This window comes from Cryptomeria japonica, chromosome 4 (genome assembly GCF_030272615.1).
Source record: "Cryptomeria japonica chromosome 4, Sugi_1.0, whole genome shotgun sequence".
Classification (NCBI taxonomy): domain Eukaryota; kingdom Viridiplantae; phylum Streptophyta; class Pinopsida; order Cupressales; family Cupressaceae; genus Cryptomeria; species Cryptomeria japonica.
This window is the reverse complement of record NC_081408.1, coordinates 189,647,228-189,664,694: the sequence shown is the minus strand read 5'-3', so window position 1 is coordinate 189,664,694 and position 17,467 is coordinate 189,647,228. Positions and strand designations below refer to the sequence as shown.

The 17,467-nt window shown below is 39.4% G+C and overlaps 1 protein-coding gene across 3 annotated transcripts in view; it reads left to right on the top strand.

The window, feature by feature from the left end:
* The window catches only part of LOC131027782 (agamous-like MADS-box protein AGL65), a 159,831-nt gene that overhangs the window by 45,722 nt on the left and 96,642 nt on the right, over positions 1–17,467 (top strand). For all 3 annotated transcript variants that reach the window (XM_057957871.2, XM_057957870.2, XM_057957869.2), the window contains one exon: positions 4,793–4,854. In XM_057957871.2, the coding sequence (XP_057813854.2) occupies positions 4,793–4,854 (62 nt within the window). The remainder of the gene's footprint in view (positions 1–4,792; positions 4,855–17,467) is intronic.

The following is a 17,467-nucleotide window of genomic DNA, read 5'->3' as shown; positions in this document are numbered from 1 at the left end:
ATACACTATTGAGCATTAATACTAAAATTAACATTAGTTTAATATTCTAATACCAATGATGCCGAATTATTTGTGCTAATGCTATCCACCATCATCTTGCAACATTTTCCCGCTAACTCGCAAATAGTTCGAAATAGGTTACTCCTCTGGATGGGTTCTTGTTTCTCTTTTTGCTGCTTTAGAAATTCTTTCTTCATCACCAAACATTCTCTTGGCTTCCATGACATTTTGTTAAATAATTTGTCACACATCCACAACTTGCATACACAACTTTACAACCTACACAAAACACATAAACAACTTTTGGTAGCTTTACCGCGTCATTCCTCCCCACTCTACACCTGCAGGTCCTGGTGTAGACTCTACATGCTCAAGACCTTTGGCTCTGATACCATTTAATGCAAAAGTCCAGGGATAAGCTCGGACTCGCCTACAGACTCGTTTTAATTACTAAACACATTTTATTGCCAAATTGAAGCAATCAAAATGGTTTTATAAAAAAATTATTTGTGAGAGTGAACAAATACAAATTCTCAATTCGATATTTCTGCCCGTATGAACTTCTCTATATCTTCTATTTCCAAGTTCTGCTATTCCCATGCCACTTGTGAGAGTTTTGTTCTTTGTCTGCATAAGCTACAAACCATACACCACCTCTGAGGTAGCTTCAATGCTTCTATCAGCTCAATACTATTTCTTGTTTCACCATGCAATGTTTTGCTAAATCCTCTAACTCTTCCAACGCTGAAATCTGTAGGTTTCTTAGCATATTTTCCATGCCCTGTTCCAATTCCCTTCTCATTCACTTAGATCTTTCAACCATGCCTTGCACAGTGAGATCTTCTCTCTTATACTGTTGGGTCTGTTTTCTTGAAGTCTACGTGTATTGTATTGCAATTTCTTTCTTTCTCTCCTTTCCACACACTTTTCCCTTTTTTCAATCTTCCAAATTTTAAATTGTTATTTATTGGGTATATTTTTACCTACACCAAAGACCTCTATCTTTTCCCCTCTTATGTAGAAGCTTGGATTCTTCTCGCTAACACATGTCTCTTCCCTTTCACTCTAGTCTATGCTTCTACGTCTTCATTCTCACCTTTCTATGTGCTTTAATTCCTCATTCTGTGCCTCACTCTCTATATCTCTTTGGTGCCACTACCCTGCTCTCTCTCTTGCGCTGCTCTGCTCTTGCCATAAGTGTTTGTTTTAATCTACAATATAAACTTTTCGTCTTCTTGTGCCCCTCCAAATTCTTCTTCCCTCTGTCATATTTATCCAATGATGCTCTTTGTATTTTTAATTTCAATTGAAGCCCAAACGTTTTGGATAAGTTAATGCATTTTGCATAATCCTTGATATCAACTCCCCTCCTTGCCTGGCATTTGGTTTTATTGTAAATGGCCTCCGTAGTTAATTGAATTCTTTATTAAAATCCAAGGTTGATGCTGGAATTGAAGCCCCTCATGGATGCTCCATTGATGTCAAGAGCATTCAGTTGAGGTTGTCAGAAGTTTGTCATTGATGTCAAAGGTGAGAAGGTGAAATTGTCATTGATGTCAATAGTGGCAAAATGATGTCAAGGATATATGATGATGGAAATAATTGACAAAGTAGGAATTACATGTTTGAAAGCATGATCTCATTGTCATGATGGATATGTCTACATGTTTACAAGGTAGAAATTTATACAAAAGGTTGATTATATGAAGAATGCAGCAATAAAGTTTATAACAGACAAGAAGGCAGCAAAGAAAGGAGAAATAATCAGCATTTGAAGTAATGAATGGGCACTTAAAGACATCGATCCAATTAGGTTTATGGAAGCAGTGACTCAGCCAATATTATCATCCATAACTAATATGCATATAAGGAATCATAACTATGTAGAGATTTCCACAAGTAAAGGTCATTAGAAGGAATCATAGCTTTAGCAATTTGTTTGTACCAATTAATAATAATAATGCAGCAATCATTTAATGGCAGCGATTATATTTTACCCAACAAAATCACCAAGATTCAGCGAGTCCCGAGCTAGGTAACCCTGGGTGACTTCCAAGGGCCCGAACTTGGGCTCGTCCGAGTCCTGGACAAGTTTTGGCGAGTCTCAGGAGTCGCAGACTCAGCTTGGACCTGACGAGTCCTGATACCTAGACTTGGCCAAGCTCACTTTTTTTTTAAATCTCAGAAAATGACCCCTCAAACCCATTAGTGCAGCTTATCATTGCTACCTCTTAAACCCATTAGCACCTCCACTCCCAAGCTAACATTCTATAGGAATACAACCAATTATTTTAATAATAATAATAAACTACAAGTCGCTAAGGTGACTTTATACAAGATGGAAATCTTATTATTCCAACAAATTATGCAAAACTTATTTTGCCATTATATTTGTAATTTGAACTATTTTTAATATTGTTAGCCATAATGGTAAAACCATCTCCAATTACATTTAAGGTAGGTTTAGCCAGTGATATTGATCCATGTCCAACTATTGGCCATACAATTCTCATTCAACCTTCACATGTTACTCTTCTCCAAAGCACATAGCAAGAGCTCTCATCTTCAAAAAAATTATACTAAATTTCTGCCAATCAATGCCATTGTTTGAGTTGAGTTTATTCTCTACACAATTTTATAGCATCAACACTCCATTAGTTGGTCCAAAGTGATCATCCAACTCAAAATTAGATGAATTTTTCTGTTAGTTATCTTCATCATTTACAAGATTTTGGAATTTGAGAAGGCTGATTTTTTGCTTCTATGCTTATGGACAATCATTGAGTATTTTTTGTCCATCTTGTTTTATTGTATAAATATCACATCTTAAATCTTCAATTGCTTTAGCTTGTCACAACCACATTCCTTCAACAAGAAACTCAATGAGACTAAATAGCAGCTCACCAAGGAGTCAGTCCACACCAAAACATCATCTTTTGTCAATTGGCAAGTATGGAACCTTTTTAGCACATGTTGAAGCTTTTCCCAAAGTAAAAGGACCTTGGGAGAACAATTGGTAAGAAAGAAACTCTTCTATGTTCTTAAAGAGTCCCTAACCTCTGATAGTCTGGCACCATGGTGCCCATATATGTTTTCCAACCCTATCATAGATAGGGTTAAGCCACTCCAAGGATGCCAAAGGTCAATCCAAGTCAATCATCTTCCAAAGTTGAAGATTTCTTCCATCCCCAACCTTCCATTTGAGCCCTTTTTCTAGAATAGTTTTTCTCTTACAAAAACCCTTACACAAGCACGATCCCTTTAGGAGATATTAGAGTAGGAGAATCGTCACTTGATTCATTCAAGAAATCATTAATAATTTGATTCTACCTTTCCAAGTTCAGATCAACCAGTTTTAAATCTAACCTTTGATTCTAGTGGAATTAGCAGAATTTTGTCCTTTTGACTGCACCACATTTTGAACATCTGGCTGTCCAAAGTGAACATTGCCACCCACTAGCTCCATACGATCCACCATCTCTTTGCCTGTTCTTCTTGAGGGCTACATGATTCAGAATAGGAACATCCCATTAAATGATGTCTTGGTTCTACATTCTTCCACTAAGAGAACTTTCTTGAGCTTTTTAAAATTCTTTTACATACTTCAACTAAATGTCCTACATCAAAACATTTTCAACAATGAAAAGTAACATTCTCATAGTTCAGCTGTTGTTTCAACACCTCATTTCCTACTTTTAAACCAATATCAACTAGGAGGCCAATAAAAAAATCTAACTCAACTAAAATGTGAAAGTTAATGCATGCCTATGTGTTTAAGAGGAAATGAAAATATATTTCCCCAAAGAGTTGTCAATGCTTCTCAATGTTGAAGATTGCTAAAAGCAAAGAGAGCCATATTGGGGCTGTATGGAAGCTCTCTTTTATTTGATTGAAGCTAGTGAAATAGGTTGTTAGAAAGAGGGACACCATATTCAATTCCATGGTCCTTTCTCTAAGATTTTCCCTTTGTCTTTTATAGAATCACAAACAAATATAAAAAAACCAAGCACATTAGGGAATATCACGAGTGGAGCATCAAGAAGACACATCCATGTAGATTTAAGTAGTGAACCCATTCATTTAGCTCCAAAATATTGGGTTAGAGGCTGCTAAATCGACATATCAACAACATCTTTGTGTGATGCTCTTTGTCTTCTTTCACTTCTCCCAACTTCAATATGGACATCTTTTCAGCTACTTTAGTCTTCCCAACTCCTCCTAGATGCCCCTTGCCAAGAGGCATAACTGTACAAGGAGTATGACCTTGAAGGAATTCCTTCAGCTACCACGCCATAAGACAGTTTTGCCTTTTTCATTTGGCAGATCACTATTCCTAAATAAGGAAACTCCTTCCGGTACATTAGAAATGTGAGGTGTGACTGTATGTATGTGTTTAAACATTGTGTATGCTTGGTGGGTTATGTGGGCTTGCATAGAATTGCAACTATTTTATTCCACTTCCTTGTATGTATATGTTTGAGCCATAGAGGAATCACTTCCTAACATTTATCTTAAGTTGACATTTAGCCTTTAATGTCTAATTCATGAGTATTTTTCTTTAATCTTTCTTGGTGTTGAAGAACATTTATTTTGAGGAAGAATGTTTCTTGGTTTTATAATTATATCTACATGTTTTTTTCCCACAACTAAAACAATTTATGTAGATAAATATGGTAAGAAATCTTAGAGTTCTTTGAGTAGTGCACTTTTTTTGGAAACTTGAATGTCATTATTTTTTATGAGATCATGCAGTTTAATTATTTTTCAAATGAATTTCATCGTGTTTTTGTAGGAGTTGAATGATGAGTTGCGGCAAATTCAGCTACAACTATCTAATGTGCAAAAAGAATTGTGGTATTCTCTCTCAACCTTCAAAAATAATTAAAAAATGATTAGATCTTCATTTCTTTCTTTTTTGTCTAGTGATTCATTCCTTTGCAAAATTATAAGAATAAGATGCTTTTTAGAATAAATTACATGGAAGATAATTTTTTATTGCTTCAAATTTTTATTTTGTTTTTAAATGGAAAAATATCAGTAAATCTATGGAAGAGAAGCAATGCTAACATAATCATAAATGCAACAAAAAGAAATAATAACATACTCACTATTTAATAAGATAAGTTACATTGGGAAATCCTTCCAATAAAAAACCCTACAAAAATAGCTCACTTATCATATTAATTCAATTGTTGAGAATACCATAAGATATTTTCTACTTGAGCTTAATTGTAATTTATATTTGAGTGTCTATAGCCACATCAGTACAAGAAAATGCTAAGTGGTATTAGAATACAATGGATATAAAATTAGAAGCCAATAACGCACCTTTAAGGACCCAGAAAACTCTCAATAAAACAAATATCCAACAAACCTCCTCACTGGTTGAATAATTTGAATAGGGGCCTGTTGTGACCTTTTCACACATCGCACCATTGCTAACCGGGACCCCCTCTTTTCCCGCTTTCTGCATTGTTAGGTTAGGGTTTTGGCTGCTTAGTGGGCAATTTTGCGTTTCCCGTGCTCGAGTCTCGGAGTTTTGATCATGCCTAGTGCCGTCTAGGGTTTTTGAAGTTATAGGATCATGTTGCAAACGTTGATATTTTAATGATCCTAAGTTTTGTCTAAGTGTTTGACCTTTTGAGTGTTAACGTGTTTTTAAACACGCGTATTAGTGATTTTAAAGTGCCAAGGTATTTACAGATCTTTTGGAGTTGTTTTCTCGCTCCTAAGGTATTATTTAAGTTGGTTTCGCACTTTATTCCAATATTTTCCTAGCGTTTTGCTCATATTTTTGGAAAATTTGCCTAAGTCCAATCTAAATTTAAAGTTTCTAAGTGATTTTGAGTGGTTAAAATGATAAAATCCTAAGGGAAATCCATATTCCAAGGGTTAGAGGGTCAAATTCCATGCTAGAGGTGCTTTTCCCCTCATATTCCAGACTACCCAACCTATTCCCCCACTCAAAATCCACACTACACATGGGTTTCCCCTGAAATCCATATTTGCTGTTATTCTCCACCACTGTTTATCCATACCCAAGTCGATTTTCCCCTGGGAGTGCTAAAATTTGGCTGAGTGTCAGGATTTATCCAGACTGCCATCGATTTTCCACCAGGAGTGCGGACTATATTGCAGACAACGTTAAGGATGATTCCATGCCTGGGTCGATTTTCCACCAGGATGTTTTGTGACAAGTTAGTGCGGATTTTTGTCCAGATTTTCATTCAGAAAAAGGTTGATTTTCCATTGAGAGCATTTTGATGAATTTTGAGTCTAGATTTTCATTCAAACTGAGGTCGATTTTCCACCAGGGAGTGATTTTTGCAAGTGAAGTGAGTTTGGAGTGTGGATTTTCAATCCAGACTGCCATCGATTTTCCCCTGGGGAGTTTTGTGTGCATTTTTGATGAAGTTATGCATGAATTTTTATCCAAGCTAGGATCGATTTTCCCTATGGGGAATTTTTGACAATTTTAATGATTTTTAAAGGGATTTTTCAATCCCAACCCAAGTCGATTTTCCCCTGGAGGTTTAATTTGGACTTAAATTGCAATATTTTAATAAATAAGCCCCATTTTTAATTGCTTTTAAATAATGATTAATGATTATTTAAAAATTTAAAAGCAAAATTTAATAACTTGCAATAATCATTTAATATTTTGAACCTTCTAGAAGCAAGTTAGTTTTTACCAAGAAAGTATATATACAAGTGTTTTATCCCACATTGCTTGTGTGGTGAAAGTAAGAGGTAAAAACAAGTATAAGAGAGGAGCCTTAGCATTATTTTATTATTGAATTTGACAGGTGTCTCCATGAAAGGCGATTTTTCTCCAAGTTGGGCGAATTTTTGCAAAGTGTTGAAGTGAAGTGTTGGGTTGAGGATTTTTTCCTTCATTTTTTCCAGCTTGCTGATCTATTCCCCTTGCTGCCATTAAAAACCATTTCTAGATTTTCGATTTTCCAAGTTTGGCGATTTTTTGCAAATTTGGTGATTTTTGGTGAAAAGTGGCGATTTTGTGTTTGGAGACTTGGGCGGTATTTTCCTCCATTTTTTGCTTGCTGTTCCAGACCTCCATTGTTGCAGATCCGGGCTGCCATTGATGATATTTTCAGAATTTAGTATGGCGCCATAGTTGGGAAAATTTCGATTTTGTTTGGAGAAGTGTTTGGTGCCATATTTTGATGATTTCCATGCATTCTTAGTGGCTGCAATCATTTCCAGTTCGCTGATTTGCTTCAGATCTGAGGTTTGCTTCAGATTTGACCTCTATTAATGGCTGCCCATTAATTTTCAGACTTAAGTTTTTATTGCCTAGCCAATTCCAACTTAGGCGATTTGCATTTGGAGGTATTTTATGGAGTTTTCTGTGCATTTTCAGACCATCTTATTGCTGTTGCAGGTCTGAAAACTCCATTGTTAGGCGGTTGTCTTCAGAAATTTTCATTTCCAGCCACCTAACCACTTTGGTGATTTTGCTTGGAGCTAATTCCTTAGCCATTTTTCATCATTTTCAGGGATTTTTAACTACTTTGCAAGGTGCTGGTAAGTCTGAAGTAATCAATTTTCAGACTTGTCCTCAGAAATTAATTTTTTACCAGCCACACTTACATTCCTGAATATGATTGTTTTCATCATTAGAACTGATTTTTATCGAGTTTACACACATTTTTGAAGATTACAACATGTTTTAAAAGTCTGATTTTCAGGTTGTCTTCAGAATTGTTGACCTCCATTGTTGACTGGGGAGGGTGTCTTCAGACATATTTTGTATGAAAACACAACCTTTCACAGCTTTTCTTAGCCATTGTTGATTTGGTATGCTCCTTTGCATTTTAGCTTGCATATTTTCTAAGCATAAGGAGGTATCAATGAATTTTATGAAAGATTTCCATGCTCTAGTGTTGTCACATTTTGAACTTAATTGTTAAAATTTACCAAATGTATGGATTATTTTCTTGGCTCCATGCTCTAATTAGCTAAAATTATTTATTTTCCTAAGTCTAACTTCGAGCTTCGTATAGGTGCGATGTCAAAGTCTGGATATAAGGAAAGGAAAGAACTATTGAAGATGCTGGAGACTGGATTTTATCCAGAACTTAAGATTTCATCCATATGGAAGGAGATCACAGATACAAACATGCATTTCCTAGACTTCGACCAGATGCAGCGATGGATGTTTGGAGTCGGAGATCAAGTTCCTTCCCCAGCATATGCGAATATTATGAAGAGTGGCATTTTCCATGCCGCTGGATTTCCACAGTCCATACAGTGTAGTGAGCTTATCTTGGAATGTGCACGATGTTACGATCCGCTCACAAGAATGATCAAGACTCCTAAGCGCATTGTCATCGCCTACCTTGCTGAGGATGCTATTGCAGAGGTGTTCCGAATTCCACGCAGAACAGACATGAAGGATGCGACCAAGGATGAATATGCAGAAAGATACACGAAGAAGATGGGTGTATGCAAGAATTTGATTAACAAAGAATGGATGATTGAGCCTAGCTCTCATCATTCCAAGGCTCCCAAGACACTCATGTGCATAGATTTCAAGGAGGAGTATAGTGATTTGATATTCCTACTCAACAGAGTGATGGGGATGCTGCAGGGAGCAATATTTGATGGATGGATGTTCTACTTCATCTAGGATTGTCTTAGAGGAACACTAATAAATTGGTCCAAGATTATAAGTGACAACCTGAATTTTCAGCTGAGGAATGTAAAGCGGTCCAAGTCATTCGCCATGACTTCTTACCTGGTATACCTACTTGCACGGTTTGTTTCATACAGAGGATTAATATGCAAAGGTGAAATTGGGAATGGGCAAGGATAATTCAGGAGTCATGAATGCTACCCCCCAGCTGAGCATGTATAAAATTGAAGACTATAAGAGAGTGAATGATGCATTCACTATGTACATCACACGGATGCTGCAAGGCGGAATCCACAGAAGGTTGTCCAAGGAGGCAATAGAGTTAATAGAGAAATATGGATCGTGGTATATACAGTTTCCCACTTTCACATACCTTAGGATTCATGGGTTTCAATCTGAACCTTACAGACTTCCTAGGTATCCGACTGACATAATGATCTTGTTGGAAGTGGTGAGACAACTTCTAGAGTTCAATGTTATTCAGAGAGAGAAGCACAGGGCAGGCATGACATTTCCTATTTCAGTTGGGAAGACATCAAAGGTTTGCCAGTCCGCCATAGCTGCCAGCACTGCGAGTGAGGAGCTTGCATTCTACCGATTTGCTACATACAAGAAGAGAGAAAGATTCAATCCAGACAAGAAAGTAGGAAGGATCAGGGGAGAGAAGTTCATTCACAAAATTGACATAGAAGATTATTGGGCCAACCTGATGGACGAGCAAGCAGTGAAGAGAAGAATGTGGTCCAGAATGTTAGTGGATTTTATGAGGAAGTGTGGACTTTTCCTCATTCCTAATCAAGTATTAGATGACAAAGATCATACACATCCACAGTATGAAAGTGAAATGAAGAAGGCAATCCTATTGCCTAATTGGTTAGAGTCAGAAGAGTTTGACCTGAATATATTGATGAGAGAGGTCTTGAGTTTCTCTCGTACATGGGTAGATATACAGATGAACAAGTTAGTTGACATGGGTGTTCCCTTCACTTTTGAAAGGATGAAGCCGGAAGAATCTACTTTCGAGGATGATCAGAGGACTATCAGTGATGTCAGGATTCATGCAGACGAAGAGAGTCAAGCTCCCAAGAGAAGGAAGAACACGCTAGGAGAAGTCAAGGCCAGAGGGAAGAAGATTGAGGAGGTGAAGAAGAAACAGAAGATTATCATTCCTCCACTTATCATTCCTTCACCCCCTCCCAGTGTTTCATCAATCGAAGTGATTGAAGTTATAGAGCAGAACAAGGAGACTCAGCAGTGTTCCAACACAGTGATACTACCAGGGAATACTCAGGAATTTCATGCCACAGCGACATCTGCACCTTCTAATGAGAATGATGATCAGTCGGGATCCCTTACTGTCCTTTTGGAAGTTAGTTTGGGAAATGAGGTATATGATTGGACCAGGAATAATTTTGATGATAATGATGATGTTATCTCGGCATTGAGAGGACTTGATCGAGAAATATGTCTCGATGATGGTATGGAGGTGGCCACTATTCCTGAATGGCTGATGAGAAGTATGGAGAAAAGTAAACAAATGATAGAGGTATAGCCTATTGACGACATTGATGACTACCTAGCTAGGAGTGCTAAGGAGAAAGAGCCCAAGAGAGCGGAGATTTTGTCGCACATAGTTGTTCCTATTGCAGGCGTGACAACGAACATTGCTACTCCTATGGATTTCCAGATCACTTTAGTTGCCCTTGGTCGTAAATCCAGGAAGCAAGAATTTCAGGAGGTTGGTGAAAACCTCAAGGCAATTGATGCAAGGTTAGACAGAGAGATTGCGGAGAAAGAAAGGTACAGAGAAGAGAATATTAGACTCAGAGAGTATAATGTAGGGACAAGGCGTGGCGATCGCACCCTTATTTCCCCTATTGCAGTTGACCATGGAATGCATTCACACTGTGAGGCAGCAAGAGATACACTCTCGGAGGTGGAAAAGTGGATTGAGAGCTCAAGAAAGCAGGCAGATGACTTCCTTACTTAGTTTGTCCATGCCTATGATAGGACAACATGGCTCGTATTTAGAATCTAGTATTTGGAGGGGGAGTTTGGGAAGAATTCCGTCCTATCCAAGAGAAGACTATTCCATGCCTCCAGGCTTTGAAGAAGATTCCTAATTCCACCTTGGTCAGCGAGAACATTGTGCACAGTGGAGACAAATACGATTTCCATGGCTGGCATTGTTCATTAGCCGTGAAGAAATCAACTTATGAGAATGCCTAGTCGAGTTGTATGGAGATGGAAGGATTAATTCAGGACATTCAGATGAAGATCTTTGCCTTGATTGAGGAATTATTGGGTGTTGATGTTAGTGATGCTAGTGGTTTACACTTAGCTGAATTAAGAGACAAGATGAAATTTATGTATTTTTGCCAGTTGGACTCTCTGAAGAAGAGTCAGATAGATGACTTGGTCTATTTGTTGATTCATGTTCATAGTTTGCAGAAGCTCATGCCAGAATGGGAGAACACTTTGAATGCTTGCTTGGATTCACTGGACGTGATTGATTTACAACAAGATACCTTGCCTAGCATTTCCATGGAGGAGTTAGATTCAATATTGGCTAGATTCTTGGAGTATGCTAGGAGAGAGAGAGATGCAGGGAGGAATCTTCTAGAAGATAACTTATTTGATGACTAGGTATCTTTTTAGTGGGCCATATGTTGGTGGCACCATTTTTGATGTAAACCCTAATTAGGGCAATTCTAGGGTTTTGTTGGCATGATCTCGACCGTTGATCTTGGATCAATCTTGGCCATCCATTTTGTAAGAGACTCTATATATGCTTCCTTGTCTCTCATTTGTAAGTGAGAGTTTTTGTAGAATTGTTGGTATATGCTGCAGCTATTTGAATCATAATCATTGTTCAATTGTTGGTGATTTTGCTCTTCAAGTGTTGTATTTGCATTCATGGTTCTGAATTCCTCCAAGTTAGATTAGAATTTATTTTCATGTATGTTAGATTGAGTGGAAGATTTGTTGAATTTATTTGTGTGGAATCCTTAGTCCATACCACTAGCCTCTTGCCGTTGGTAAGTGCGCCTTGTGTGGTCAACTGGAATTTAAGTAAGCTTAACTTCAACTATTACCCGTCCCTTGACAAGCATCAACTTGGATGGTGTCAACGTTTGATGGTGATAGCCTTTAAAATCCTTAAGTATACCTTAGACGATTGCACTAAGCTTGTTCTGAGAACTGATCAGAGAAAAGTTCCATGGAGCATTACTACCTCAATTGATCAAGCGCCAAGATAGGGAATCATGAAAATGTTCAAGTGTTCTTTCATCATGAGGCGGGCTTTGGGCCTTCCCCTTTCCCCTTGCATCTTGCCTTCATGCCTTGGAGTCCTTCGGTCCTTTCCTTCCCTTTCCTTTTGGATTATGGAATGCGGGGAACTAGTCTACTCGTTCCCTTTTTTGGGAAGAGGTATACTATCTCCCCGGACTTCGTAACCCGGACGTTCCTTTCCTTTCGGATTTTGGAATGCAGGGAACCCGTCTACCCCTTCCCTTTTTTGGGAAGAGGTATACTGTCTTCCCAAACTTCGTAACCCGGACTTCCCTTTACTTCCGGATTACAGAATGCAAGGAACCAGTCTACCCCTTCTCTTTTTGGGAAGAGGTATACTATCTCCCTGGACTCTGTAACCTGATCTTCCCTTTCCTTCTAGATTACAAAATGCGGGGAACCTGTCTACCCCTTCTCTTTTTGGGAAGAGGTATACTATCTCCTCGAACTCCATAACCCAAACTTCCCTTTCCTTCCGGATTACGGAATGGGGGGAACTAGTCTACACCTTTTTTTTTGTGGAAGAGGTATACTGTCTCCCTAGACTTTGTAACCTAGACTTCCCTTTACTTCTGGATTATGGAATGCAGGGAACCAGTCTACCCCTTCCCTTTTGGGAAGAGGTATACTGTCTCCCCGGACTCCATAATATGGGGTTCTCCTATTTATTTCCTCTCCTCCCTTCAGACTTCGGGGTTCTCGCCTCCTCTCCCTTTGCAGCATTTTCCTGAAGGCTTGACGTCCGACCTCCGATGACATCAACACTTCTGGATGTTGTGATCAACATACAAGGCTCTTAATGCTCCACGATCTACTTTCATTTATGGAGCTACAGGGGTGCATTTAATGTTTTTTGTAGGATTGCCATGAAGTGGAGTCCAAGGCCATGCTTATTTATTGTTACTTGATGGCCTTAACGTTAGGTTTGCATGCTCGGACTTTGGAATGTCAAACAATCCACTTTCTAGAAGTGCTTTACTTCGTTAGGGTATGGATGGGTTTCTTGCATGCACAACCATGTCAGATCTGTTCACTTCCCTACCTTCCCAGATTGACATTCCTTTTTGTACGACAGGGTCAAGGCTTCTCCTCTTTGACCTTTGGTCTCTTCTCTACGACCAATTTGCTATTTATAGGTTGTTAAGCTTCACTGTAAAGGGTTCTCTCTCTGCTAGCTTGAGCTACACTATGCTCTTTCACTTATCTTGAAGATTTGTAATTTTTCTTGCATTTCTACAACTATAAGTCTTGCCTCTCTTCAACTTATGCATGTTGTGTATGTTTCCTTACCTTCGTTATAAGTGTATGTTTTGTGACAACAATTTCTGTCATGCTTGGTGGGATCCATCCTTCAAGCTGAAGATTTGGTGTGTTCTTCAGTGTATTTAGACTTGGAGAGGCATCTTTCAAGCCCCTGGCGACTGTACTATCAATTTGGCAAATTTGTTGGTATGTTATTTGTCTCTGGTTGAGTACATCCATTTTCTCTTTTAAGCATTTCATTAAACAAGTTCTACCTCTTCCAAAAGTGAATACATATCATGGGAATACCTTTTTTTCCCATCAGTCCCATGAGCCTATTGGTTATTTTCCTTCTCATCAGCAATATAAAACTAGGAATGCTCCTAGTTTCATCTAGAACAACCTTGCTGCAACAAGGTGTTAGCACATCCAATATGCTTGCCACCCTCCCACCCTTGCTTAACCTTCTTGGCAACCTAACTATGCTTATCAAATATCAACAACCCCAAGAGGCCTATTTTAGTTCCTTCCAACATGCCCATCAAAATGAGAAAAGCCTGGAAGGTGTCAGCTTCAGGGATATAATGTTGAACTTCCAAGAACAGTTACAAGCTATTGAGAGGGAGAAGGAGTATAGTTTACAGCAAGGTTAGCTTGCTTATTAGGCTCAACTTCAACAACAACAAATGGAAACTCAGGCAACAGGCAACACCATGAGGAGTTCCTTGCAAGGTAGCTTGCTTATGCTAGGAAGGAAGAAATTAAGCAGTTGGCAGCTAAGAGATGCAGCTTGTATAGGAGGGTTCTGCCCCTAGGGTTCCCAAATTTGAAATCCCAAGCTTCAAGTAGGGGAAATCTTCTAAGCCTTCAAGTAAACCTCCTAGGTTTTAAATCCCAAGTTTCAGAGGAGATCAAGTTGTTGTTTTACAAGAGCCTTCCCCTCTACAACCTCCCTTGCAACATCCCCTACCAAGTCAGTCTTCTTTTCCTGATGCTATATCCCTCTTCGAAGGTGGTCCTGTTGTCTGAAAAGCTGATTGGCTTGATCATGGAGGAGGGGGGAGGTGTTGTTTGCTAGTTGTGAGCTCCCTTATGCTCAACAAGATCAAGGATTAGACCTGCTGCAAAGGAAATTCGAAAATTATCTACAACAACAGGGTATTGAGCAAGAATGTGAGGACAACATGGAGGAGCTAGTTAGATCAGCTCATGATGTTGATCATTTACAACATAAGTCAGCCTATGATGAGAATGGTAAAGAAGAAAATATCTTTGATGTCTTACCTACTTTTGTTCCATTTTTAGAGGATAGGATGGAGATTGATGCTCCTTTATGTTCAAAGGATGTGGTTGTTGCTACACATGTTGAGGAGGCCACAAAAAATGATGTTATTGCTACAAGAAGTATGGGGAACAGATCATGCCAAGAGCCTGAGCTTATTGGAGCTGGTTGCCAAGAGGAAGAAACAAAAACAGAGATGCAATCAAAAGATTTTAGATCTTCCTATGAAGTGTCTCATAAATCTGAGCTTGGTGTTGATGAACTAGGTATCAACACACGTGATTATGATGTATGTTGGTTGTCCCCTATCATGGAATGTGATGATGTTGAATATGAAGTCTTCATTCAAGGCGAAGATGTTTCTTTTAGCATTCGAGACAATGTGCCTGAGCTTGAATTTTCACTTGGGACCAACATAGCAAGGATGGTGATGTTGAGAAGCAACATACATGCCAAAAAAGTAATTCTCTTGTTGCTCAAATTGATAGTATACCCGAGCTTCGAAGTTTTCTATTTGATGTGCACGAGGGGGAGCTCCGTTGTGCAAGTCAGGAAAGATGTATGGTATACTTTTCATCACTGTGTGAGTTTGAGGCCTTTTCTTTTGGTTTCAACTCTTTTGGAGGAGGTCGGCTATTGTGGAAACAATGATGCCCCCTTGTATGAAGAAGATGCCTTCTCTTTTGCAAGGGGTAGTTCTTTTGAGGTTAACCTACTCCTAAAATACCCCCCCCCTTGCTACTGTATGTATGATTGATGCATCGTTGGATGTCTCAAATGCCTACATTCTATGGCTTCCTTATGGTGACAGGGTGAATGGTGAAGTGTTCTTTCACCATATAAGCGGTATGTATGATTTGATGCATGCATACAAGAGACTTCAACCATTATAGCTAGGTGGTAAATGCAAGTATGGCATGAAGTAGATCGACTCCTTCAAAAGACTGGTCTTTGATAGAGGCAAATGCATCAGTTGGCTCTCATTGTAAATCATGTAAATATTAGATTAGAGGTTGTTTTGCTTTCATAAGTGCTTTTGCACCTGCTACATTCTCCTTAGGAGGGTGTGTGCTCTAGTTTCCAACTTTCCTTCAAGTGTTGGCACACACATGTTGTGGGTCCTCTTAGTGACTCAGTGCTCAATGGATGCTTAAGGCTTCTAGATCTCATGCGTAGTAGGCAAACATCCTGCAGAGGTTGCCAAAATGTTGTCCATTTATGACACCCCTGGTCCATCAGTGAGAATCGACCAAAGATACGTTCAATGGACCAATATTGCCTTAGTTGATCAAGCGCCAAGATAGGGAATCATTAAAATGCTCAAGTGTTCTTTCATCATGAGGTGGGCTTTGGGCTTTCCCCTTTCCCCTTGCATCTTGCCTTCGTGCCATGGAGTCCTTTGGTCCTTTCCTTCCCTTTCCTTCTGGATTACGGAATGCAGGAAACTAGTATACCCCTTCCCTTTTTGGGAAGAGGTATATTGTCTTCGTAACCTGGACTTACCTTTCCTTTTGGATTACGGAATGCGGGGAACCAGTCTACCCCTTCCCTTTTTTGGGAAGAGATATACTGTCGCCCTGGACTCCGTAACCTAGACTTCTCTTTCCTTTCGGATTACAAAATGCAGGGAACCAGTCTACCCCTTCTCTTTCTGGGAAGAGGTATATAGTTTCCTTGGACTTCGTAACCTGGACTTCCCTTTCCTTCCAAATTACAGAATGCAGGGAACTAGTCTACCCCTTTTCTTTTTGGGAAGAGGTATGCTATCTGCCCAAACTTCGGAACTTGACTTCCTTTTCCTTCCAAATTAGGAACTGTGGGGAACCAGTCTACCCCGTCTCTTTTTGGTAAGAGGTATATTGTCTCCCTGCACTCTGTAACCCGAGCTTCCCTTTCCTTTTCAATTACGGAATGCGGGGAACTAGTCTACCCCTTCCCTTTCTGGGAAGAGGCATACTCTCCTTGGACTCTGTAACCCGAACTTCCCTTGCCTTTCGGATTACAGAGGGGAACTATTGTGAGGTATTCACACATCGCTCCATTGCAAATGGGGACCCCCCACTTTTTGCTTTCTTGGTTGTGTTAAAGTCTTTGCTATTAGTCTTTGCATTGAAGGGGTAGAATTTCTCAAGTATCTAGAGGGTCATCATGTTAGGTTGAAGTAAGTCATCAAGCATGTGGCAAGAATGATTTATGGATGAAAGACTTGAGGATTGAACAAACTGAGCAAAGTCAGGTGAAAGGACTAAGTCAAGAGTCTTTCCTAAGGACGCGTACCTTGCTAAGGACACAAGACCCCATACCTTTCTAAGGACATGACACCCCGTACCTTGCAAAGGTCCTAGAGCGAGATTTTGATGTCCTGTCCTTGCTGAGGTCCCAGAGCGAATTTTGTGCAAAATCAAGTCATGTACCTTGGAGAGGTTCCAGAGCGAAGTTTTGCATCTACCTCCCATACCTTGCCAAGGGTCAAGAGCGAATTTCTGCGAGTGAAGATTAAGAACGAATCTGTCCAAGTGAAGATCAAGAGCGAATTTGTCCAAGTGAAGATCAAGAGCGAATTTCACCTCCATGTCTTGTCCTTGCCAAGGTCCAAGAGCGATTTTTATATTCAAGGTCATGTCCTTCCAAAGGACATAGAGCGAACTTTTCACCTTGACCTTGGAAAGGACCTAGAGCGAACTTGACCTTGTCCTTGCCAAAGCCTAGAGCGAATTTTGCTTCAAGTCTTGTCCTTGGAGAGGACATGGAGCGAATTTTCTACCTTGACCTTGTCCTTGGAGAGGATACAGAGCGAACTTGTTTCTTGTCCTTGCCATGGTCCTTGTGCGAATTTTTACCAAGTATGTACCTCACAGAGACCTTAAAGCGAATTTTAAGATGTGTACCTTAGAAGGACTTTAGGGTGAATTTTGTCCAATTGGTGTACCTTGGAGAAGTCTTAGAGCGAGTTTTGTCTAGAATCATGTGCGTACCTTCCAAAGGACAGAGAG